Genomic DNA, 25307 nt, shown 5'->3' on the forward strand with positions numbered 1-25307 from the left:
TTTTCTCTCACAGACCGTTATTTTCAAACCCAGGCCTACTTGTGGCCTCTCTTTGTCTAGCCCAATCTGAACAATACATGACTGGCCTGCTTTGGGATTCTAGATACATTTAGTCCCTCTTTCCTGTTTCCTCCCACCTTCCCCAGCTTCTGACGCCAGTGTAGACCCTGGATATGAGCAGCATGCTTTGTACAAGGGCCGGGATGGAGGAAATAGGAGGGGAGGATGAGGGGCTCATGTGGGAATAGAGGGAGCAGATGAATGCAGCAACCTGGGATGCAGAAGGGGCACCCTTTGGTATCGAGGCAGGCTGGGCAGAGAGGTGGGGGGTTCCAGTGCCTCAGTCAGGAACTTTTATTCAGTAAATACTCAGATGCAGACAGGTCTGATTGTAGCAGCAGGGGATACGGAATTAGAGGGAACAGCAGTGGGGCAATCACCTTGACACTGAGCCCAGGAGAGTCACAGAGAAGGTCTGGACCCTGCTAAGGTTCTTACTGCATGGAATCATTCAGTTTTCACGGTTCTAAGGCTATTTTCGTTAAGTTCTCTTGTCTCTGTTAACTTGTAATTTTTATAGAGACATTCTCCCTTTAACCTGGAGCGTAACCTAACAGAGAGGAGAGGGTCAGGAATTCCAGCCAGAGTCAAGGGCACGCAGATAGTGGTGGTCAGCAGCTGCTGTCCTCTGCCAACCAGCATTCACTGACCTTGCTGTCGTAATCCGAAGTGTTCACACACGTGTGGATCACATACAACAGCGAGTCCACCAGCCCCTCGCAGGACCGCATCTGCTTCCTCGCTTCCTCCCCAGCAGAGCTGAGATTCCTATACAGGCAGAGACACGGGGGAGCTCATTAGCCGTGGAGCCTCACCTTAATGATCCGAGAATGGACGACAGAGCAGCGTGTAAATCTGGTCTGAGGAGGTGTATGGAGCCTGCATTTTAATATCTCAAGAGCTCATAATAATAGCCAGCCCCTCATTAGCCATGAATAGAAGACAGCAGGGACACTTGAACTTCGTATCTCTCTCATGACAGGTCACTTTCTAACCTTCTAATAGAATTATTTTGGGGGCTTATCCTGAGTTTCCTTCTATGTAAAAAAGGAGGAATAATAGTAACTATCTCATAGGATTGCTGTGAGGAAAAGATGAATTGCTACAGATAAAGCAATTACAAAAGTGCCCACCATGTGAAAGGATGTTTGTTAGCCATGCACGGTTGCTATATTCAGGCAGTTGTACTTTCCTTGTAAGGCCATAAGGTCTTGGAAGTCCCTGCACCTATTAAAACATGTTTTGCATGTAGTAGGTGGTCATAAATGCTTCTTGAATGAACAGAGGAAACATCATTTCTTACACAAAAACTTCAAGTTAAATGAGAACACTTGGTCATGCTACAATTTGCCTGATCTTTTAAATTATTAAAAACTCTGAGTTGTTTTTAGGTCTCATCCATACTGAAATTTTACTGTCCATTCAACATTGTGAATTGATACCAAATTATAAGGCTCTATTTTATGTGCCATTAACAAAGTAGTCAAACTCTGCAATTTTGCAAAAATTAGCCTTTGTAAGGGGGACTGAGAATGAGTCCTCTTTCTACCTTTGTTTCTCTGAGGCCACAGAGATACTGTCACCTATGGCACCTCACTCCAGTACTCCTGCCTGGAAAATCCCATGGACGGAGGAGCCTGGTGGGCTGCAGTCCATGGAGTCGCTAAGAGTCGGACACGGCTGAGCAACTTCACTTTCACTTCTCACTTTCATGCGTTGGAGGAGGAAATGGCAACCCACTCCAGTGTTCTTGCCTGGAGAATCTCAGGGACGGGGGAGCCTGGTGGGCTGCCGTCTATGGGGTCTCACAGAGTCGGACACGACTGAAGCGACTTAGCAGCAGCATAATCCCTCTGCGGTAACCTTTATGCTGCACTCAACAGCTGTCCTCTTCTGTTCCTCGTCTCTCTCTGGTTTTCCTCTCATCTGCTGTCTTGCTTCTCAGCCTCTTCTGCCCGTGGGTCCTTCTGGGGGTGCCCAGGGCTATACTGATCCCTGCCTCTATCTTTGCACTCTTCCTGGGTGGTGTCCTTCTGTTCCTTGGATTTGACACAAGGAGCACAACCTGTGGACCCATGACCCCTAAATGTCTATCTTTAGGGCAACCCCTCTCAAGAACGCCAAACTCATTTAATCCTGGTATTACCGTATGGATAGCTAATTAGACATCTCAAAGTAGATCAGCCAAAACCCTCAGTTACTCCCCCCTGCCCTCTGCCTGACCTCATCAACAGCACTTCCATGCTCCCAGCTGATCTGGCCAAAGATAAAGGCGGTGTCCTTACTTCCTCTCTTTTCGTTGTCCATCATAGTTAGTCAATGAGCAAATCTTGTCAGCCTTTCCCTCTATAACATACCCAACTCTGCCTACCTCTCTCCAGAGCCTGGTCTCAGCCACTCTCATTGTTTGCCTAGATTGATGCACAGCCTCACCTTCTTGCCTCCACTGTCCCCTACATCACAGTCAGAAACCATAGCCACTCCCATGATTAAAACCCTGTTTCCCATGGCACTTGGCAGGTGGTACAGACTCTTTCCTATGATTTAAAAAATCTGACATAACCTGGCACCACTCTGCACCTTGCACATTAAGCTCCAGCCTCGAGCCTGTCCCTGCCCCAGAGTCTTTACACGCCTTGTTGCCTCTGCCTAGAATGTGTTCTCCTCACCTCCCTCACCAGCCCTCATGTGAGCAGCTCCTGTAGTATCTCAGATACTTAAACTTTACCTCCTATGAGAGACCACCTGACCTTCAAAGTACCCGGCTAGTAACTCTTAGGTCACCCTATTTTTTTAAAATGACGTCTGTTATTTTCTTGTTTATTTACCTATCTTCATCAATAGAATTCTGTTCTATCAGAGCAGGGATCCAGTCTGTTTTGGTCATCACTAAATGTACACAGAAGGCATTCGCCAAATGTTAATAGCTCTGAGCCACTGGGGGAGCCTGTGTGTCCTGCTCCTGGGCTTTCCCTGAAGCCGGGCAGACTGGCTGAGTGATCACAGTCTCCCCTTTCAGGCATGGGGACAGGATGAGATGCTGACCCACGAATCAGCAGTAGAGGCCATGTGACCTGCTTGGTGATGCAGGAATCTGAGTCAGGGAGTTGGTCTGTCCTCTAAGAGCCTAACTCTTGTCACCACCACCACCCCAGCCCCCACCCACCGCCCCTGCCAGTTCTAGGCAAAGGAGCCCACAGTTAACCATTCCAATAGGGGAAGGCTTCAGAGGAGAAGCCCAGGCCCCTTCCCCTGCTCCCACAAGCTCTGTTGTAGAGATGCTTAGACACCTTAGCTTAAATGTGAATAGCGTTCACTGTGTTATCACTACATGAAGCATTCTATACAAGCTGAGTCTTCACAACTCTGAGACGGTATTATTACCCCTGTTCTAAAGATGAGGAAACCAAGGCTCAGAATGGAACAGAAAGCCCGTCTGTCTGAGGCAGAGCCCTAAGGTTTGTTTCAAATTCCCAAGAAGCCTTGGCAACAGCTGATGAGAATGACCAGCAAATAGGGAGCAATACTGTAACACTTAAAAGAGGCCTTCTGGATTTCAAATGCTAAAGATAATGACTGAAAATAGTATTTGGGTTCATTTTCATTTATTTATAAAACTCAAATCCAATGACTATTTAAACTATACCTTTCTGCACCCTTTTAAAAGCAGAAAGGTTTCAACTGTTACATTAAAAAAGTTAAAGTCACTCAGACATGTCCAACTCTTTGCGATTTCATGGACTATACAGTCCATGGAATTCTCTAGGCCAGAATACTGGAATGGGTAGCCTTTCCCTTCTCCAGGGGATCTTCCCAACCCAGGGATCGAACCCAGGTCTCCTGCATTGCAGGTGGATTCTTTACCAGCTGAGCCACAAGAGAAGCCCAAGAAAACTGGGTAGCCTATACCTTCTCCAGTGGATCTTCCCAACCCAGGAATCGAACTAGGGGTCTCCTGCATTGCAGGCAGATTCCTTACCAACTGAGCTATCAGGGAAGCCCAGATTTAAAAAGACCGACGTCTAATTAACAGACATTGTATTAGTTTCAGGTGTATAACACAGTGATTTGACATCTGTATACACTGTGAATGGAGAAGGCAATGGCACCCCACTCCAGTACTTTTGCCTGGAAAATCCCATGGATGGAGGAGCCTGGTAGGCTGCAGTCCACGGGGTCGCTAAGAGTCGGACATGACTGAGCAACTTCGCTTTCACTTTTCACTTTCATGCATCGGAGAAGGAACTGGCAATCCACTCCAGTGTTCTTGCCTGGAGAATCCCAGGGACGGGGGAGCCTGGTGGCTGCCTTCTATGGGGTCACACAGAGTCGGACACGACTGAAGTGACTTAGCATAGCATAGCATAGCACAGCACAGCATAGCATAGCATAGCATAGCATACACTGTGAAATGATCACCACAGTGAGCCTGTCACCACACAAAGTCAAAACATATTTTATTTCTTGTGATGAGAACTTTTAAGATTAACTCTTAAGTCTCTTTCAACTTTACAACACAATATGGTTGATTATAGTCACCAGGGCTTCCCTGATGGCTCAGATGCTAAAGAATCCACCTGCAATCTGCCTGCAATGTTTGATCCCTGGGTTGGGGGGATCCCCTGTTCCAAGAAATGGCAACTCACTCCAGTATTCTTGCCTGGAGAATCCCCATGGACAGTGGAGCCTGGGGAGCTACAGTCTGTGGGGTTGCAAAGAGCTGGACACGACTGAGCGACTAAGTACAACACACACAGCATGTAGCTACCAAGGTGTACATTGTACCTTCATGACTTACTTATTTTACAACTCAAAGTTTATACCTCCATATCTTGAATTTAAACAAAAACCAGGCTGCAAACACATTAGCAATCAGAATGTAATAACCAGAAAAATGCTGTTAAAGCGTAAAACACTGGAATTTTGGCAGTAATTTTTCAGACTGAAAGGTTTTTTTTGACTAGTCTATAGAAGAGTCATTTACAAGATAATGTCTATCAAGCCACTAGTCTGTGCTCATAATGTTTTCCTCACAGATTAACAAAGTCTAGTGGCTTACACTTAAACAAACTTGGAAACTTACACAGATATTAATGAAAGTTAAGTAAATCATCCTAAAATCAACTTAGCTATGACACATGTTATTTAATCAGACAATCGGAAAGAAGAAATAAAATATCTACCTCAGGCAACCTGTTGTATTACGCAGAACGAGTGAAGTCTGAAATTTAATTTTATGATCATCATCAAAAGAAGAGTTATTCCATCCAGAATGTGGAACGATCACAGTGTTTGTCAGAGTCGAGAGAGCATCTCGGATGATTGTCATCTTTACAGCATCACATGAGGATAAATTCCACAGAACTCCTAAAGAAGGCAGATTTTAAAGTCAAATCATCAATTAGAAATCCTGCAGTTTTAGAAATGAAATGAACATGTTAGCATTAGTTGGGAACTCAGTCTGTTCCAAACCTAATGGCCTGAATTTACACCCAGGCTGGGGCTGGACCTCTAATAAATGTTGAGTGAACATATATGAGTTTCTGGTACATCATCAAGTCATCCTTAGGCAAGATGACTGTGGTTTTGCAAAGCAAAGCAGAGTTAGTTACTCCATGAGGAGGACGGGCACAATGTAATCAAGGATCACAAATATGATGCATCTGTGATGGTTGTAAAAATGAGGTTCCTGTATCGTCTCTTACATTTAGTGTTCTCTGTGACAAGCCATTTTTACAATTTAGTTCTTGAAAAGAACTTCTCTTTCTCGAAAGACTTAAACTTTCTCTTCATCACACTTCCTTTTCTTACTTTCGCTAGTGGGAAGCTCAAGCATAAATATTATGTGTGCAATGACTTGCTGGCACAAAGAATGGTCACACATTTGTTTCGTCTCTCTTATTTAGAAAAGGTTTAAACACTTCTGTTTCCACATTAAGAGTGTTTTTAGTATGTGCAAATTACTACCATTCCTTTTTGGATACAGGCAAAACACTAACAATAAATTAAAAGCTACTGATACTGTAATTCGTATCAAGATTCCAAGGCCAAGAGACCTTAAATGCAGCTTATTAGAGTGTTACTTGAATTACAAACATACTTGAAGGTCTTCATTTCTGTGTCAGTCATAAGAGGGTTAAATTATTGTTGTAGCATGCATATTTCCTAATAATTACTCTTTTAGAAATTAGAGAAATTTCAAGATTATACCTACTCTAATTTTTACATCAATGCATTTTCCTAAGTAAGGGGGAAGGGGATGGAGGAGAAATGGTACAGCTGGTTCCTCTGCACTGAAGTCCCTCAGAACCCTACACTCCTGATGTATCCTTGGCAAGTTGCTTTCATCAGTACAGTGCTTTTAGAATTATCAGCACACAAAATGTTCGAGGCCCTGTGGAGGGGACAGAGTTGGCAAAATCTGCCCGTGTCCATGGAAGCACATCAGGCTTGTGAACATGACTGAAGAGTGTCAGGCCAGAGACAAGACTGGAAACTGCTGCTCTGGGTCTGGTGACCAAGAAGCCAGCCTAGAAACTGCACAGCCTCCTCTGGGCCTGACAAAATCACAGGGCCCTTTATAAAGGAGGGAGGCAGGAGAGAACTGACAGGAACTTTCTTTCTTTCTTTCTTTATGAAGGTTGGACGAGGGGTATAAGCCAAAGCCAGAACCAAAGAGAATACTCTATAAACTGAGAGGACCATCATTCCCCATGTCTGCCCTGACCCACCCACACGGTTGTCAATGGTCAATGATGGAGGCAGATGCAGGGCTTCGTCTTGGGTCCTGGCTGCTCTCCACTCTCACTTGGCTTTGACTTCTGGGCCTTGCTGACTGGGTTTCCTTTCTTCCCCCAAGACATTCTTTCACCCTTCCTCTGCTCCTACCCTTTGGGGTGGGACAGCCCACCATAAGCATAGCTTTTTCATTTCCCCTAAAGTCAGGAACAAGACAAGGGTGCCCACTCTCACCACTACTATTCAACATAGTTTTGGAAGTTTTGGCCACAGCAGTCAGAGCAGAAAAAGAAATACAAGGAATCCAAATTGGAAAAGAAGAAATAAAACACTCACTGTTTGCAGATGACATGATCCTTTACATAGAAAAGCCTAAAGAGTCCATCAGAAAATTACTAGAACTAATGAATGAATATAGTAAAGTTGTAGGATATAAAATCAACACACAGAAATCCCTTGCATTCCTATACACTAATAATGAGAAAATAGAAAGAGAAATTAAGGAAACAATTCCATTCACCATTGCAACAAAAAGAATAAAATACTTAGGAATATATCTACCTAAAGAACCTAAAGACCTATATATAGAAAACTATAAAACACTGGTGAAAGAAATCAAAGAGGACACTAATAGATGGAGAAATATACCATGTTCATGGATCGGAAGACTCAATATAGTGAAAATGAGTATACTATCCAAAACAATCTATAGATTAAATGCAATCCCTATCAAGCTACCAACAGTATTCTTCACAGAGCCAGAACAAATAATCTCACAATTTGTATGGAAATACAAAAAATCTTGAATAGCCAAAGCAATCTTGAGAAAGAAGAATGGAACTGGAGGAATCAACCTGCCTGACTTCAGGCTCTACCACAAAGCCACAGTCATCAAGACAGTATGGTACTGGCACAAAGACAGAAATATAGACCAATGGAACAAAATAGAAAGCCCAGAGATAAATCCACGCGCCTATGGACACCTTATCTTTGACAAAGGAGGCAAGAATATACAATGGAGAAAAGACAATCTCTTTAACAAGTGGTGCTGGGAAAACTGGTCAACCACTTGTAAAAGAATGAAACTAGAACACTTTCTAACACCATACACAAAAATAAACTCAAAATGGATTAAAGATCTAAATGTAAGACCAGAAACTATAAAACTCCTAGAGGAGAACATAGGCAAAACACTCTCTGACATAAATCACAGCAGGATCCTCTATGACCCATCTCCCAGAATATTGCAAATAAAAGCAAAAATAAACAAATGGGACCTAATTAAAAGCTTCTGCACAACAAATGAAACTATAAACAAGGTGAAAAGACAGCCTTCAAAACGGGAGAAAATAATAGCAAATGAAGCAACTGACAAAGGACTAATCTCAAAAATATACAAGCAACTCCTGCAGCTCAATTCCAGAAAAATAAATGACCCAAACAAAAAATGGGCCAAAGAACTAAACAGACATTTCTCTAAAGAACACATACAGATGGCTAACAAACACATGAAAAGATGCTCAACATCACTCATTATCAGAGAAATGCAAATCAAAACCACAATGAGGTACCATTTCATGCCAGTCAGAATGGCCGCTATCCAAAAGTCTACAAGCAATAAATGCTGGAGAGGGTGTGGAGAAAAGGGAACCCTCTTACACTGTTGGTGCGAATGCAAACTAGTATAGCCACTATGGAGAACAGTGTGGAGACTCCTTAAAAAACTGCAAATAGAACTGCCTTATGACCCAGCAAACCCACTACTGGGCATACACACCAAGGAAACCAGAATTGAAAGAGACACATGTACCCCAATGTTCATCACAGCACTGTTTATAATAGCCAGGACATGGAAGCAACCTAGATGTCCATCAGCAGATGAATGGATAAGAAAGCTGTGGTACATATACACAATGGAGTATTACTCAGCCATTAAAAAGAATACATTTGAATCAGCTCTAATGAGGTGGATGAAACTGGAGCCTATTATACAGAGTGAAGTAAGCCACAAAGAAAAACACCAATACAGTATACTAACGCATATATATGGAATTTAGAAAGATGGTAACGATAACCCTGTATGTGAGACAGCAAAAGAAACACAGATGTATAGAACAGTCTTTTGGACTCTGTGGGAGAGGGAGAGGGTGGGATGATTTGGGAGAATGGCATTGAAACATGTATAATATTATATAGGAAACGAATCGCCAGTCCAGGTTTGATGCATGATACACGATGCTTGGGGCTGGTGCACTGGGATGACCCAGAGGGATGGTACGGGGAGGGAGGTGGGAGGGGTGTTCAGGATGGGGAACACGTGTATACCTGTGCCGGATTCATGTTGATGTATGGCAAAACCAATACAATATTGTAAAGTAAATAACCTCGAATTAAAATACATTTATATTAAAAAAAAAGCACAGCTTTTCAAAACCTCAGCCTTAGCGGTGACCCACCTTGTTAGGCTCAGACTCGAAGGAGATTTGGACAGTCCAGAATCAGGGAAAGGAAAGACCCTACTTTATCTCTTAAAGTTTGTCCTGTCCACCACAACAGACCTTTGCTTCCATAATTATTTTGTGGCAGACGCACATGGCAGGTGCTCACAAAATGAACTGCAACTCCACAGGCGGCCCCACTTCTCTATGGATTCTGAGGGTTCTGCTGGGCTTCCAGGGGGAGCCAGGGGAGGGGTGGGTGGAGAATTGGGGGCAGGGCTCTAGATCCTACCCCAGTTCACCCAGAGTGGCTCCAGCCTCTTTTCTCAATACTGGGCTTCACTTGTGTGTTGCTGTTTGAAAAACTGGGTTTTGGGTCTAAAAGGCATTTAAAAAGGGCTGTAGTAGGGGAAAAATATCTGAGGATGGATGACCACAGAACAGACCTTGGGAGCTAAGAGTGAAAAACGAGCCTCTGAAGGTTGGCTCTGACCTAGATGATAGGTGAGCTGAGAGAAGCCAAAAGGTTGAGGTGTGGAAGGGTGGGTGGCAGCAGCTGCCACAAACAGGGCTCTAATGCTTCCTGCCAACCAGGCCGGCCTCACTGCCCAGGGCGCTGAAGAGGCCTGCATACGTGGCAGCGTGTGGCCCTGAGGCTGTGGTGGCAAGGGTCATTTCCCAACCTCCCCTGCTGACAATTTTATATCATGTGATTCCTAAGGCCATAGAGCAATTTTTTTTTTCTGTGAAATCATTTCACTGTCCTCACTCTACAGAATTCTACACGTGGGGGAGAGCTGCATTTTCCAATAAGCTACCTTCTACTTCACAGAATAAATGCATTCCAGTAAAATCCACTTAAGGCAAGGTTTATGGAAAGTAAAGTCTATCATATTGTAGGCTATAGGTATAAAATGAGATATATCTATACAGAAAATTAAACAGTGTTGAGTCACAAACTTCAGGTGAGACCATGACTAAGAAGAGGGCTGGTTCTTGGCACACTTCTCTTGAGGCTGACGCTTAGAGGTTCTCTGATCGCTGGCAGAAAAGCTTGTTTCTCATGGTTCCTGCCTCCACTCCTGGCCCCTTCTAAGATCTACTCTGGCAAAGGATAGTTACCAGATTTGTAGATTGGCCTGATTTTCTGTCCCGGAATAAGAATTTTGTCTGGCTCTTTCTGTTCTTTGTCCAGCATTTAGAATGATCAGTGGAGTTATATGTCATTTCACAGTCTACTACCAGCCATTACATCTACTTGGGATTGGACAGCAGAACGTTCACAAATCAACATCAATAACAGTAACTTGGCCATTTTACTGTGGTCTTACTCTTTGCCAGGCACAATGTGCTTTACACATAATACGTTAAAGAGTCAAGACACACAAAATAAACTTTCCATTTAATGATTTGGTGGGCTTGAAATTCCACATGTTGACTTTTTACAGTATGATGAGCATTTATTTTTTCTAAATTTAATATTAATTTAAATTTCATTAGGCAAGCATAGTAGGTAAGAAATACTCTTTCATTCGTTTATATGTCTGGTTACACTTATGCAGGGAACACAACAGGAGCTCAGGAATATATGTTAATGGATCCACTTAAATAGCCTGTATTTGTTTTTAGATTTCTGTTTTACTGCTTGCCTGTCAGCTTTAGTTCCTAAGTATTCCATCCTTTTCACTTCTTTTCTGAGGGTCCTGAGAGTATCCTTTCATGTCTGTAACTATAGGGAGAGGGTCAGAACAGTGGTATGAATCTTCAAGGGAATTCGCCAGCATAGTTTTGCTTGTTTTTCACCTGAAGACCTAAACGGACAGTTGCTGAAACCAGCACCCTAGTTATGGGCTAGGGGAAGCACATTGCTGATCCATCTCCCAGCACCAGAAGTTACACCAAAATGCCTGGATCCCCATCCCTCAAACTGCAAAACTGCAGGGTCAGTGTTTCCCAAATATAAAATGCGAAATTATTTAGAGGTATGCATGGAACAACAGACTGGTTCCAAATAGGAAAAGGAGTATGTCAAGGTTGTATTTGTCACCCTGCTTATTTAACTTATACGCAGAGTACCTTATGAGAAACGCTGGGCTGGAAGAAGCACAAGCTGGAATCAAGATTGCCAAGAGAAATATCAATAACCTCAGATATGCAGATGACACCACCCTTATGGCAGAAAGTCAGGAGGAACTAAAAAGCCTCTTAATGAAAGTGAAAGAGGAGAGTGAAAAAGTTGGCTTAAAGCTCAACATTCAGAAAATGAAGATCATGGCATCTGGTCCCATCACTTCATGGGAAATAGATGGGGAAACAGTGGAAACAGTGTCAGACTTTATTTTGGGGGGCTCCAAAATCACTGCAGATGGTGACTGAAACCATGAAATTAAAAGACACTTACTCCTTGGAAAAAAAGTTATGACCAACCTAGATAGCATATTGAAAAGCAGAGACATTACTTTGCCAACTAAGGTTCGTCTAGTCAAGGCTATCGTTTTTCCAGTGGTCATGTATGGATGTGAGAGTTGGACTGTGAAGAAGGCTGAGTGCCGAAGAATTGATGTTTTTGAACTGTGGTGTTGGAGAAGACTCTTGAGAGTCCCTTGGACTGCAAGGAGATCCAACCAGTCCATTCTGAAGGAGATCAGCCCTGGGATTTCTTTGGAAGGAATGATGCTAAAGCTGAGACTCCAGTACTTTGGCTACCTCATGCGAAGAGTTGACTCATTGGAAAAGACTCTGATGCTGGGAGGGATTGGGGGCAGGAGGAAAAGAGGACGACAGAGGATGAGATGGCTGGATGGCATCACTGACTCGATGGACATGAGTCTGAGTGAACTCCGGGAGTTGGTGATGGACAGGGAGGCCTGGCGTGCTGCGATTCATGGGGTTGCCAAGAGTTGGACACAACTGAGCGACTGCACTGAACTGAATCCTTCTGTAGACATATAGAGCAAAGTAGGCAAAGTAGGCTATCTTTTGGTCAACTCGGATGACTCATAAGACCAGTCTGCCATAGAAATTCAGGCTTCCTCTTCTGCAACTTCAAAAAATGTTCAAAATTATTCTTGATCAGAAAAAAGGAAGGATTCTATTTTTGATATGCTTGTGGCATCCACACAAAGGCAGCTTTCTGATCCCACACTAAGGGTTACATTATACCTCCAATCATGCGCTTTCCCATGTAACACTCAAAACTACATTTGGTATGGATTTAACTTGCCATTTTGAACATCAGAGCAAGTTCCAAGACACTGGTTTTTCTTCTCCACTTTCTATTTAAAAAATAAAGGTTATAGAAAGCTAAAGTAACCAGTTCTGATCAACCGATATTAGATGAAGAAGGTTCAATTAAACTTAAAAGCCTTAGCTATGGAATTGACTTTTCTACTCGAAGTAAAAAGCACCAGTCTTAAGACCGACTAATAATACCTGTGTGCACCCACATCACTAAAGTAGTAATAAAATAATGTTCTTTCCACTTAGTCTGTCCAGGGCTTCATTTAATGGGTCAGGGAGAATGTTCCTAGAGTAGTAAGTAATGAAAAGAATATACACCAACTCCCACATGCAGCGAGACTGATAACAAATAGAGAACTTCAGGATTAGCATTCTCCATCAACACGATAAACCTTTAGCTCTAACATCCTAATGCAGAATGTGCTTCAGGGATATTCAGCATGTTGACTTTTCACAGTATGATGAGCATTTTTTCTAAATTTAATATTAATTTAAATTTCATTAGGCAAAATAAATAAATAAATTTCATTAGGCAAGCATAGTAGGTAAGAAATACTCTTTCATTCTTTTATATGTCTGGTTACACTTATGCAGGGCCCACAATAAGAAAAAGTTAAAAATGAACTATAATTCAGCTTAGGAAACTTGAGGTTTTTATTCAAAACAATTAGTTTTTTTTGTTGTGAGAACTATGAACATGCATAAACAAATTTAGAATATGTTAGGGAATTTCATGCCTCCTATTGAAGAAAATGCTGCTTATTCTCTACCACAGGAAAAAGTACATGTAATTAAGAGTAACCAGTAACCACAATGAAATACTGCCGTAAGAGATGAAAGCTCATTTTTCCCACAAAGAATGAATAAAGTAATTAGAATACCATTTCACATAAATCCTTGGCTGCAGAATTTTCAAAGAGCTCACATTTAAAACTAGTTTTATAGCTATTCAAAGAGCCAAGTGATAATTCTATAGTTAAATTAGAAACTGATTTTACCTGATTAATAATAGCACCATTTGAAAAATATATTTCTTAAAGGATATTAGAAAACTAAACAACATTTGGAAAATGCTATTTTTCGAGTAGCATATATAACAGCCTATGCAATTTTTTTCTGATATGAAATAAATCTAAACCCATTAATTTTTATATAGTATTCATGTTGCTTCCTAGTTATCAAAAACAAAACAAAACACCCAACACCGAACAACACAAGAGTTCATGGGCACTGCAAAAAAAAAGAAAAATAAAACAGCCAAAAAAGTACTAGTGCACTTCAGGTATCACTACTGATTTTGAACTGTGGTGTTGGAGAAGACTCTTGAGAGTCCCTTGGACTGCAAGGAGATCCAACCAGTCCATTCTGAAGGAGATCAGCCCTGGGATTTCTTTGGAAGGAATGATGCTAAAGCTGAAACTCCAGTACTTTGGCCACCTTATGCGAAGAGTTGACTCATTGGGAAAGACCCTGATGCTGGGAGGGATTGGGGGTAGGAGGAAAAGGGGACGACAGAGGATGAGATGGCTGGATGGCATCACTGACTCGATGGACCTGAGTCTGAGTGAACTCCGGGAGTTGGTGATGGACAGGGAGGCCTGGCGTGCTGCAAATCATGGGGTCACAAAGAGTTGGACATGACTGAGTGACTGAACTGAACTGACCTGACCAGCCCCTGCATTTTCCTTCATAAGTTGCCCTCATGCTCAGTGTTTGTTCTTTAGTTATGCTCTTTCACGAGATGTCCACCAGGCATCCAAGCCATAGGGGTGTGAAGAGTGTTAACTCAGAGAAGGGATAGTAAGGTCTTGGCCCCATGGTTCCCTGCACAGAGCACGCATCATGACAAGTCAGGTCATGTTTCAGTTCTCTGGGGGTCAGAACACTGTGTGGTATATACATGTTCATCCCTTCCCAGCCATTCTGCATCCATGGGCTCTGAGGAACAGGCTGCAGTTGTGTATCCCCACCCTGCAAGCATCTTTGAAAAAGGGGGGTAGAAATATTAGACTATCGAGCATGTGAAGTACAGCGAGTCCAAACTGAGATGTGCTGAGTATAGAATATGCACTTGATTATGAAGACCTGGTATGAAACAAGTGAATGTAGGACACCTTACTAATAGTTTCCGTACTGCTTACAAGTTGAAGTGATATTCTGGAACTACTGGGTCAAACAAATTACACTATTAAAATAAACAGATGTTTCTTTTCCTTTGTAATGTGGCTACTAGGAAGTTCATAACAACACGTGCCCTGCATTTACACTTCTACTGGAAAAGTGCTGGTAGGGGTGCTTTTACATCAGACACTAAAGGATACAAGTAGGCGGGCCCTTGGCTCCCAGGAGGCCTTGACACAAACAGTTACAGCTCCAGGCAGCAGTGACCAAGGAGTCACCAGCAGAAAGAGCAACAAGGCCAGCTTGCATGTGGTTTGTGTCAGGCACTCCACAGCAACCCCAAGTGGCAGGTGCTGTGTTTATCTTTGGGGGGAGCTGGCACTGGTGAGGAGGACTTGCCAGGGGTCAGAGATCAAGAAGGAAATGAGTCAATCAGACTCTGGAGCCCACACTTGCTCCCAATACCCGGTTGCCTCGCTCTGGATGTTCACTGAGTAGGCGAAGCTCCACCTTGGTGTGGAACTGGAGACCATGGCATTCAAGCTGGAGTGTGAAAGGTAGAGGCCAGGGGGAAGTGGGCTTGGGGTGCTCTTCCATTGAGGGGTAGGAATGGGGGAACCTTGAGGCTGGGGTTGGCCCAGAAGGGAAGGTGAGCACAGGGGCTGTAGATTTGGCTGGCAGGTGGGAAAGTGTGGACTGTAAGGCCAGGGGTCATCCCAGGAGGGGACAGTGACCCTGAGGGACCAGGAGGGGCAGAGCCTGTGTCCAAGGACAGTACTTCAGGGAGCATGTGATGAGGACCTGAAGGAGTGCGGAGGGGACGGGAAGAGGGAGGGAAGATGCTTGTGATGAGAATTTGGAGCCTGATGTAAGCTGAGGGTGATGTCAAAGATGAGTCAACAGTTTAGCTCATGTGTGAGACTATGGTTCAGCTGACAGAAACAAGGAAATCAAGGGGGAGTGGGGAAAAATAGTGTGAGAAGTATTTGCTATTTGTGGCTTCAGGTAAATGTCTCAAACTTTCCACTAGGACAGGAATGCTGTGAATAAATTATGACACTGAGACAGAAATGAAATAATAGGAAAGCAATTATTATGAGAGTGTCTTTAATTATAGTAATGGCTTTCTCTGGAGAAATTCCCAGGAAAACAAGTCATGGTGGGATAATCATCTCCAGGGTTCCCAAGATGAGACCATCTCAGCAGAGATTCCTAAAACATGTGTGGTGACCCCCAGACTAGCTGAATGTGCAGTCCTGGGCCTGGCTTACACTCCTAGCTCCTGGCTTTCTTTTTCCTGTGCCCTTGCTGCCAGCCTAGGCTTTGCTACACTCATTGCTGGTTGGCACAGTGCCATCCTAGGTGGGGGGCAGTGCAGCTGCCTCGAGAGCTGGGTCCCACAGGGAGGCCTGGCCCAGCCAGCCTGCGGGGCTTGCTTTGCGACCCTGGTTGCTCCCTGAGATTTCCTGCTCAGCTAACACGTACTCCACGCCAGGCATGGGAAGGCTAACTCGGACCCTGCTGTGGTCACGATGGTCAGGACCTCCGGTTCCTGTCACCGTGAGTGATGGCTCAGATGCTGCACACAGTGTGGTCCCAGCCTGCATGTTCAATTGGAAGGGGACTACTCTGGCTGTTTAAACTCTTCCCAGCCAAAGGACTCAAATGATTGATCTTTATCTGTATAGAGTTTTAAAGAACGTAAGGGTTAGCCTTTGTTTCTGTGATTTTTCCGATACAAAGGTGGATCACAGCATCTTTAAAAAGATCTATCAATTTCTAAAGCTCCACTTACAGACCCACATTTGCATTTCATCATATTCTTTCTTACCTAGGTAACTTCCCAACTTTAGAGGCAGGTTGAGAGGATTAATGACATCACGGAGGGATATGGTCTTATGTACCCTGGAAAGGCATTTCCTCTGAAAATAAATCAGCTTACAATTTAGAATTGCTGACTAAGAATGGCCCGTAAGGCACATAAAGGATGATTGCCTCTGCTGGGGGGCAGTTTATAAAAGCGAATGGGTCACATGAAGGGAAATCCTTCTAAGAGAAGTGCTCTGATGCAGAGGTGGCAGTGGGGGTAGTGACGTGGCCACCCTGGTTGATCTTCAGGTCACTTCAGGTGCTGACAGAGTTAGGCCATTTACACAGAGATTGCCCTAAGAAAAAGTTCCTGCAGTTGTAGGTTCCACAGCTGACTTCTATGTGTTCCAGGAATGTACTTATGCATTTGTAATGGCACCAAGCTTCTACTGAGTCATCTGATCCAAGCAGAGCAGCTTAGAGACAGAAGGGCCTCCAGTCCTAAGTCTTAAGAGATCAGAAAGACTCCGAAACTGCAAAAGACCCGAGAAACATGGGTGGGGTCTTCTGGGCATCTTTTTTGGGTATTTTGTCATGTGCTCTCATCCTTCTCACACTAACATGCTGGCTGGTTTACTGAAAGAGTGTCGTTAACGGGGCCTGGCTCGTGCTGAGATACCCCACCCAAGACCAGTGGCTGACCACTTGAATTCTCCAGGAGTCTCTGAGTCTCCCCACTTGACTGCCTCATCCTGCTTGGTGTTCAGAATCCTACGCACTAAACAGAATGTCACATTCCACTTCCAAGGGCAAATCTTTTCATACTCAGGATGCAAATCTTGAAATACAAGGCTAAGATCACATTTCACATATTTGAAGCAAACTACCTGATCATTAGTTTGATGTGGTCATGCCAGTGACTAAGTTCAAAAATATTTCTCCATACATCTGGGTGAAATTCAGACAGTAAAGGAGATATGGGACTTTTTAAAAAATTCTTTTTGGTGGTAATTTGAAAGATTAAGGAACATGAGATGTGAAAATGGGCTTTTGCACCCTCCCCCAGACTTGGGGGATGGGCTGGGGCAGGCAGAGGCAGGGAGGAAACAGTTCCAGCCTGCAAGCCAGGGAAGCCAACCTCTCTGCACCCTAGTTTCTTACGCTGAAATACCAGGGGCAGAATAGATTTCTTTACGGCCCTTTCCAGCTCAAAGTTCTGTGACTTTGAATTAGCAGTTGTTGCATCTATCAAGCTATTATTGTCTTGCTACCAATGAAACTTTTGTCATTTTATTTCTCATTATTGATTTTTATGGTTTGAAATGTTCAGTAAAGAAGAGAATGCATTTAATAATAAAATGCTATTTTATAAAGTAGACCAAGTGGTAAGGATTCTATCGACTTACGCTGAGAACTGGGGGGCGATGCTGCTTGATTTCTGAAAACTACCCATGCGGCTCCGAAGAGCTCTAGGGGCCCACAAAAAGCACAGCACACAGTAGTAGGCCAACTCCTCTCTGGATCAGAGAATAAATGACTGTTTTGAAGGCACATTAATTAGGCCAAGGGGACATGTTTAGCAATTATTTCATCCTGTAATGGCAAGCAACCGTCCAAAAGGCTGAATGCATGTCCATTAAGCTCTGGCTCTTTATAGGATGTCCTGCTGTTTGCTAAACTTTGGCCTGGCCCATCTACTCTTCCTCTTCCACAGCAATCATTTTCTTATTAATTTACTAATTAGAAATATGGAGCTAATGATTAGGAAAGGAATATGCGTAATTTCATGTTCTTCATAGTGTCTGGAATCCACTGCTGGCATCCAAAAATTTTAAAATAAACAGTGTGGAAATATTTTATTTAGCCATATGGATGAATAATCACTTGCTAAATTGGAAGGAATGTGAATATGGCAGTCATTTAAACAAAGTCCATTATTATCCAAAGGCTACTTTTGGGTATTTAACACCAGTGTTAATGGGGGTAAGAGAAGTGTGATAATTTTGGGACATCTGGTGCATTAAAAGGCAGGCCTCCAGATTCTATGCAATATCTTCAATTTCTATAGTTTTAAAAAGTGATTCTTTCAGGATGCTCAATAACTTGAAGCTGACATATCCTAGCTTAGAAATACTAATTATCCTGAACAAGTAAATTCAACACATTTTTTCTAGTGACAAGATGATCCCACTTTTCATCCACAGCCTGTGACCTAGTAGATGTTCATGTTACAACCCAACCGGGGGAAAACCATACTTCATCCAGCTTTCAGGTTTAAGCACAATAAAGGCAAAAAGTATCTTTGTAATACAAACCTCACCTACACATATCAGCACTTACTGGAAGAAAAGCTCATTAGGTTTCAACCTGGAAAATGTTCAACACAATGAAGAAAACACAGAATCATGTTACATATTAGAGAACTATTTTAATTAACAATGGCAGCCACACTCTCCTGGGAAAATATACTTGGCTACAAGTATTTTTTCCTTTTTTCCCCTGAAAATAAAGATGTGGCCCAAAATGCAGGCCCTGGACAGTTATTATATTTAAAGCAAAGGCGAGGCATCTTTTTAAAACAACAGTTAAAACTTCTTCACTGAAGTGTGTTAAGAATGCCAAACTGAAACAAAAGAACTAGAAAAAAGGGCTTTGGATTAATAACTAGGTTGAATTACTTAATGTTAAGAACAACAGAACAAGGGGATACCAATTTTCAAGTGATACAATATTTTGAACAAGACAGTTGCATTGTGCTTTAACATTTCATGATCCAAAGTTGACTATAACTTAACTGAAGAACTCTTAGGCTATACCTACAAAGACCAAGCATCATGCAAGATTGGCCACGGTCAGAGTACTTTGTGGAGACACTGGCAGAACATTAGTATTTGGAAGGATAGCTTCCAGGAGATGGACAGGTGATAGGGAATGCTGCGTGATGCAGTCACATAGCACACCCTTCAAACCAAGTCTGGAGCAGATGTGTTTTAATGAAAATGGTTCAGACTGGGGCATGCTTTCCCAGTTAGGAGCAATCTGGAAGGCTGGATTTGGGGCTATCTGTGTGCATGCTTAGTCATGTCCGACTGTGCAACCTCATGGACTGTAGCCACCAGGCTCCTTTTGTCCATGGAATTTTCCAAGCAAGAATACTGGAGTGGCTATTCCTAGGCAAAATGAGCTCCCGAGGGCTTCTCTTCCTTGCTTCTCCAGTCATACTTAATGTTCTCTTGGTGCTTTCTGGACAACCCTGCTGCTCAGTCTTAATGACTGAGTAATAACAAAGTAATGACTTCCCTGTCCCTGTGGGTTCAAGCAAATGGTGGGCGGCCTGCACACCAGGGAAGCCACCCAGGGGCTCCATGCGTTAGATGGCTGATGGGCAAAATGAATTCTGAGGTCCCTCCCAATCTTGTGATTCTATGATTTAGAGACAGTTTATGAGTGTTTGACTTGAGGAATAGTTAATGAAAGGGCAGAAGGATCTCTAGATGTTGTCATTCTCTAAAACATATCAGGGATTAGTTGCTCTTAGAACACTACTGAGGACTTCCCTGGTGGTTCCAGGGGTTAAGAATCTACCTGTCAATGCAGGAGACATGGGTTCAATTCCTGGTCCAGAAAGATTCCATATGCCACGGGGCAACAAAGTCTAGAACCTGCAGAACCTGTGCTCTGCAACAAGAAAACCCACTGCACTGAGAAGCCTTTTGCACCACAACTAGGGTAGACCCCACTCACTGCAACTGGAGAAAGCCCATGCACCACCACGAGGACCCAGCACAGCTAAAAATATGAATAAATAAATAAATTTAAAAATAACAGTAAACCACTACTGATCATTAAAGTTGGTACTACTAAATTCTGGAATTGAGAAATGTGAATAGATTTTTCTTGTCTCCATAAATCTTAAGCTACAAATAAATGTATAAATATAATACACATACACTGCCAAGTAACCATGCTCAATTTATATTATGACTTGGTAGTTTCATATTAGGTAGATAATGTTTATATACAAATCAAACTTGGGCTGACATATAGCATTTTGAAACTGGAAACTCAATTCTGTAAGTTCTCTGGTCCAACTCCTTTCTTTATTGTCATCTCAGTGACCTGTTTACACACTGGCTACTCCCATTCCAAAGCAAAGCCTACTTTTGCAAAAAATATTTCATAAGCAATCCATCCACACACCAACATAAATTGTTACAGGTACAAATACAGAGCTATAAAACAGTTGTTAATATTCCGTACCCTATAACTATGGCTAAAAAATACTTCTATAATAGGCTAAAAGCTACTGGCAGCTGTTTCTAAGACAGAAATATCAGAGGTTGTTGCTAGTTTTATATTGGAACTGATACAATCTATTAGGGAAATAGTTTTTTGAATTGGGAAAACTCATATCCTCCTTTCAAGGTCAAGGTCCAAGTCTTAAAATATCTTGTGTTCTCAGCAACTTAGTACTGTTCCCAAATAGAAATGATGAAATATGTAGTAAAGCAGCTAAATTAGTACTCCCATCCAGAGTATGCACCAGGTAAATTAGTACATAAAAGCCCTTAGTAGTACAGGCTGGCTCTACTTCAAATAAATTTGATTTATTCTAAAATGAAAAAGAAATCACCAAACTTTCATGCACTTTACTTCTTGTTTATCACTAAATCATAACAAATTTCTTGAGCTCAGTTCAGGAAAGACACTGTAACAATTCCTCCCAAGGATAAAACCTCAGAAACAAAAAAGCTGCCAAGACTCCCTCTTCCTGTGAGAAATTATGACAGAAGAGAAAAGAGCTGCACATCATGGATGTTAAGGACCAAGCCATGAAAAATCAGCCTAGTTAATCAAAAGAGAACCAGATCTAGTAGACGCTGTGTTTCCAAGGTCAGGTTGACCCTGGATTGCCCCCTGGTCCCTCAGGGAGCCCGCACACATCATTCGGTAGCCTTGCTGGCTGCACAGGTAGGTTACTGGGAGAAAATATTGAACATTCATATATATGTTCAAAGTGATGGGAAAGAAATATCATATGAGGAAAGAAAAAACTCATATACTGCAAATAACACCATCTTCTCTATGCCTAACAGGGAGCTTAGGATAAATTTTTGGGTGTAATCACAGTGATGGTCCTAGCTTCTTAAACAGCTATGTCTATAATCTTTTCTTCTTAATTCTATTTCTTGTTCTAATTTTCATTTCATACACACACACAATACACAATATGTAAATACAAAGAAATTATTTTTGTGTGTGTGAGAGGGTTTGATGTTTTAAGAACATATTATAAAGAGGAAGTACATACACCTAAATCAATATGTAATTTAGATGTGTTAAAGCATTAATATTCAAACTACATTAGGGCAAGCAATCCATTTTGGAGTTTATACATAACGTGGATTCTACTTTTAGTACATAATTTTCATACTTTATTTGAATACAGGGCATTTACTTTGAACATTAATATCTTACAAGAAAGCTGATTCCCCTTAACTAAATATTAGATTTGAGATGGTTTGTTATTAATATATTACTAAGTGTGACTGGCAATGGCAACCCACTCCAGTACTCTTGCCTGGAAAATCCCATGGATGAAGGAGCCTGGTGGGCTGCAGTCCATGGGGTCACTAAGAGTCGGACACGACTGAGCGACTTCACTCTCACTTTTCACTTTCCTGCATTGGAGAAGGAAATGGCAACCCACTCCAGTGTTCTTGCCTGGAGAATCCCAGGGACGGTGGAGCCTCGTGGGCTGCCGTCTCTGGGGTCGCACAGAGTCGGACATGACTGAAGTGACTTAGCAGCAGCAAGTGTGACTGAGTAAGAGCTGACAGAACCTAAAGCTCTGATTTGACAGTGGAAGCCACTGGGGAATGGGTTTAATTTTGAAAAAAATGTTAAAATTTTTTAAGTTAACTATTTCAAGCATGAAAAATAGCAAAGCAAGTATAAGACAAACACCCAGATGTCTACTACCCCTAGTTTTGTTAAATGAAATTGAATTGTGAACAATATGGGTTTGAAATGGGTCCACTAATAATGTGGCTTTTTTTTTCAATAGTAAAAACTACAGTGCTGTACAACCGGTGGTTGGTCAAATCCATGGATGTAGAACTGTAGACATGGAGGAACCACACATGTGGAGGGCTGACTGTAAGCTATACACAGAGTGTTGATTGCACGGGGGATCAGTGCCTCCAAACCCCAGGTTATCCAAGGATCAGCTGCATTAACATTTTGTCTTATTTGTTTTAGATTTCTCTTTCTTTTTAAAGAAATGGAGCTGGATTTTACTCCCCAATCCCTTTTTCTCCACCTGAACCCTAGAGATATAACCAACTATCCTGAATCTGTCTTTTATCATTTTAATAAAAAATTTTACCTTTCTTGAGTGTTTCTCTATCAAAAAATAAATTATAGCCTCAACCTGCATACTTTAACACTTATCCTATAGTATCATACTGGGTTTATCATTCTGCAAGCAGTTGTAGAGATTTCTCTGTTGCTACAGATAGTGCTAATGTGCTTATTTTAACCCTTCTATGTAGTTTCTCTGTGTGGATGTACTGCCCTTTATTTAACCATTTCTCTACCAATGAATACTCAGTATTTCCCCCTAACAGTCTATTATCAATAGTGCTGTCATTTATTCACCCTCCTGCAGAATGGTTTTTTCAGCTTGACCTCAAGACAAAGCATCACTGTTTCTCTGGGTTGCTCACTCCCCGAATTTGACAATCAAGCCCTGGCCATGAAACATTTCTCTCATGGCTCCCTCTTCTTCACTGCCCACTACCAGTGAATAGTACAAGCCATTATCTCTAGACTCCTACCCTCCTCACAGCCCTCTCAGGTGCCAGGCTCCTGTACTTTAAATTAATCCCCCACCCAGTTGCCTGCTGGAAGAATGCATTTAAAAGCCCAAACTAGCCATGCCATGTCCCATGATCCCTCCCACTGCATCGGGAACACAAGTTCCCCAAACCAGGCCTGTGTTTCTCTCTGGTCTTATCTTCTTACAGAATCCCCCTTCTGCTGATAGCTCTGCTCCTAGATCCCATGCTGTCTCCAAGCCTCTGCCTGCGACTGGAAATATATCCCCTCTGTACCCAGCCAATGCCTCCTGAACCTTTAGGCCACCTTTGGTTTCAGAGAACTTCCCTACCCATCAGCTGTGCTCCCAGGGCAACCTCTACTGAGTTCGGCACTTGCACTTTTCACTGACATTCAGAGAAAATCACTTGTGTTCCACTGGAATTGAAGTGCTACATGAGGGCAGGGACTTTTATCCATTTTACATCTCCAGTTACCTGGAGAAGTGTCTGAGATACTAACAGGCATTCAGACACTGGCTGAACTGAAGTGGCAGGTAGCCAATCCATTAAGTACAGTTTATTTTCATAACGAAGGAAACCAAATCTATTTAAAATGAGTAATTACTATGCAGTATGTAATGAAAAATAATGTATTCAACCCTTTGTGAACAAGAGATCTGTTAGCTGATACTTGCTCACTAACGAATACAATGAATGAGACTAGGAGAGACGACTCTAGCACTGCAAGGGCCTTCTGAATCATTAGAGTAACTTGTATGAGTCACTGTCACAGCTGTGAGCACTGTATCATCATCTCCTCCTAGACCTTCTAAAGTCCTTCACAATGCCACCATACACGGGCAGAGTCTAGATGGTTTTCAACACCTCCTTCAAGACAAGATCACATTTAGTACCCACCTGTGACCAGCTCCCTTACTTCTGCATCAATAGATTTTCTCAACAGTCGCAACAAGGCAGGTATCCCGCCAACATTCTTCATTGCTATTTTATTTTCATCTGTAGACTTGCCGAAAACAAGGTTTCGGAGGGCACCACAAGCATTCTTCTGAACTTCCAAAACTCTGTGGTCCAAAAGGTCAACCAGATGCTTGATTCCCCCTAACCTACACACCTAGAATGAAAAATATTAAGCACCAGGCCTAAGTGACATGTGGTCAATCAGAGGTCAAACAAAAGACTATTATGGAAAGATCATGGAAAACAGATAACTTCAGATCATTTCAAAAGGGCACTTTTTATCCTAAGAAAACGTGCTCTATAAATTTTAAGGACGCTCTCTAAGATGAAGCTCTTTTCACAGGTTCATGGCTTAAAGGGAAGGGAGACCCTAGGTGGACTAGGGGCCACACGCAGGTAGCACAGTCACACACCAACCCCTGAACATACACAGGGATCGCACTGCTGTTTCTGAGTGAAATGCACAAATACACAAGCACACAAAGTTATGCGGGGTTGAAGAAAACACAGGAGGGGAGTTTTGACTGAAGTCATTGGCTTTCTAGAATCGTGTCTCCGGGTGACTCTCCTCTTCTAAATTTTCTTCCATTTGTCACTTCATTAGTATATTATATGAATATTTTGGGGCTTTATCTGCAGCATCCACCTTTAGGTCTGTAACTGTGTGTTGTTCTAAATTTTAAGGGATGAAAAAAACAAATGCTACATGACACTGCAGGGGGAAAAATGGCTTAAAATGTGAAATCCAGCCAAAACCAGTGACTATTTTCAATAAAAGCTCAAAATGCTTAAAATCTGAAATAAAATATTCATATATATTCAGAATTAGTAATGGCTATAAATCCTTTACTTAATTACGTGTTGGCACCAATCTTGACCAGAATCTCATAAAATATGTGAGCTCATAAGTACATATTATAATTTGTATCTAATAGATTTACAGAAAATACTTTTAAAACTGCAGGTTAAATTGATTTTGCTTCATGTTTTATAAATAAGGTAATGAGTGGACACATGATTTGAAAAAGCTAAATGTACTTCCAGAAATATCCTCATTGCAGCTTTTCCCAAGAAATATTGAAATGCGCAGTTGAGAAGTAAA

General features: G+C 42.2%; 1 protein-coding gene across 11 annotated transcripts in view; it reads right to left on the minus strand.

Moving 5' to 3' along the window:
* Nucleotides 1-25307, minus strand: part of PKP4 (plakophilin 4) — a 258891-nt gene that overhangs the window by 19104 nt on the left and 214480 nt on the right. For all 11 annotated transcript variants that reach the window (XM_027560148.1, XM_027560114.1, XM_027560139.1 and 8 more), the window contains 3 exons: nucleotides 24146-24359; nucleotides 5244-5427; nucleotides 711-828 (listed from right to left, as the gene is read on the minus strand). In XM_027560148.1, the coding sequence (XP_027415949.1) occupies nucleotides 711-828; nucleotides 5244-5427; nucleotides 24146-24359 (516 nt within the window). The remainder of the gene's footprint in view (nucleotides 1-710; nucleotides 829-5243; nucleotides 5428-24145; nucleotides 24360-25307) is intronic.

This window comes from Bos indicus x Bos taurus, chromosome 2, assembly GCF_003369695.1.
Source record: "Bos indicus x Bos taurus breed Angus x Brahman F1 hybrid chromosome 2, Bos_hybrid_MaternalHap_v2.0, whole genome shotgun sequence".
In the NCBI taxonomy this organism is placed as follows: Eukaryota; Metazoa; Chordata; class Mammalia; order Artiodactyla; family Bovidae; genus Bos; species Bos indicus x Bos taurus.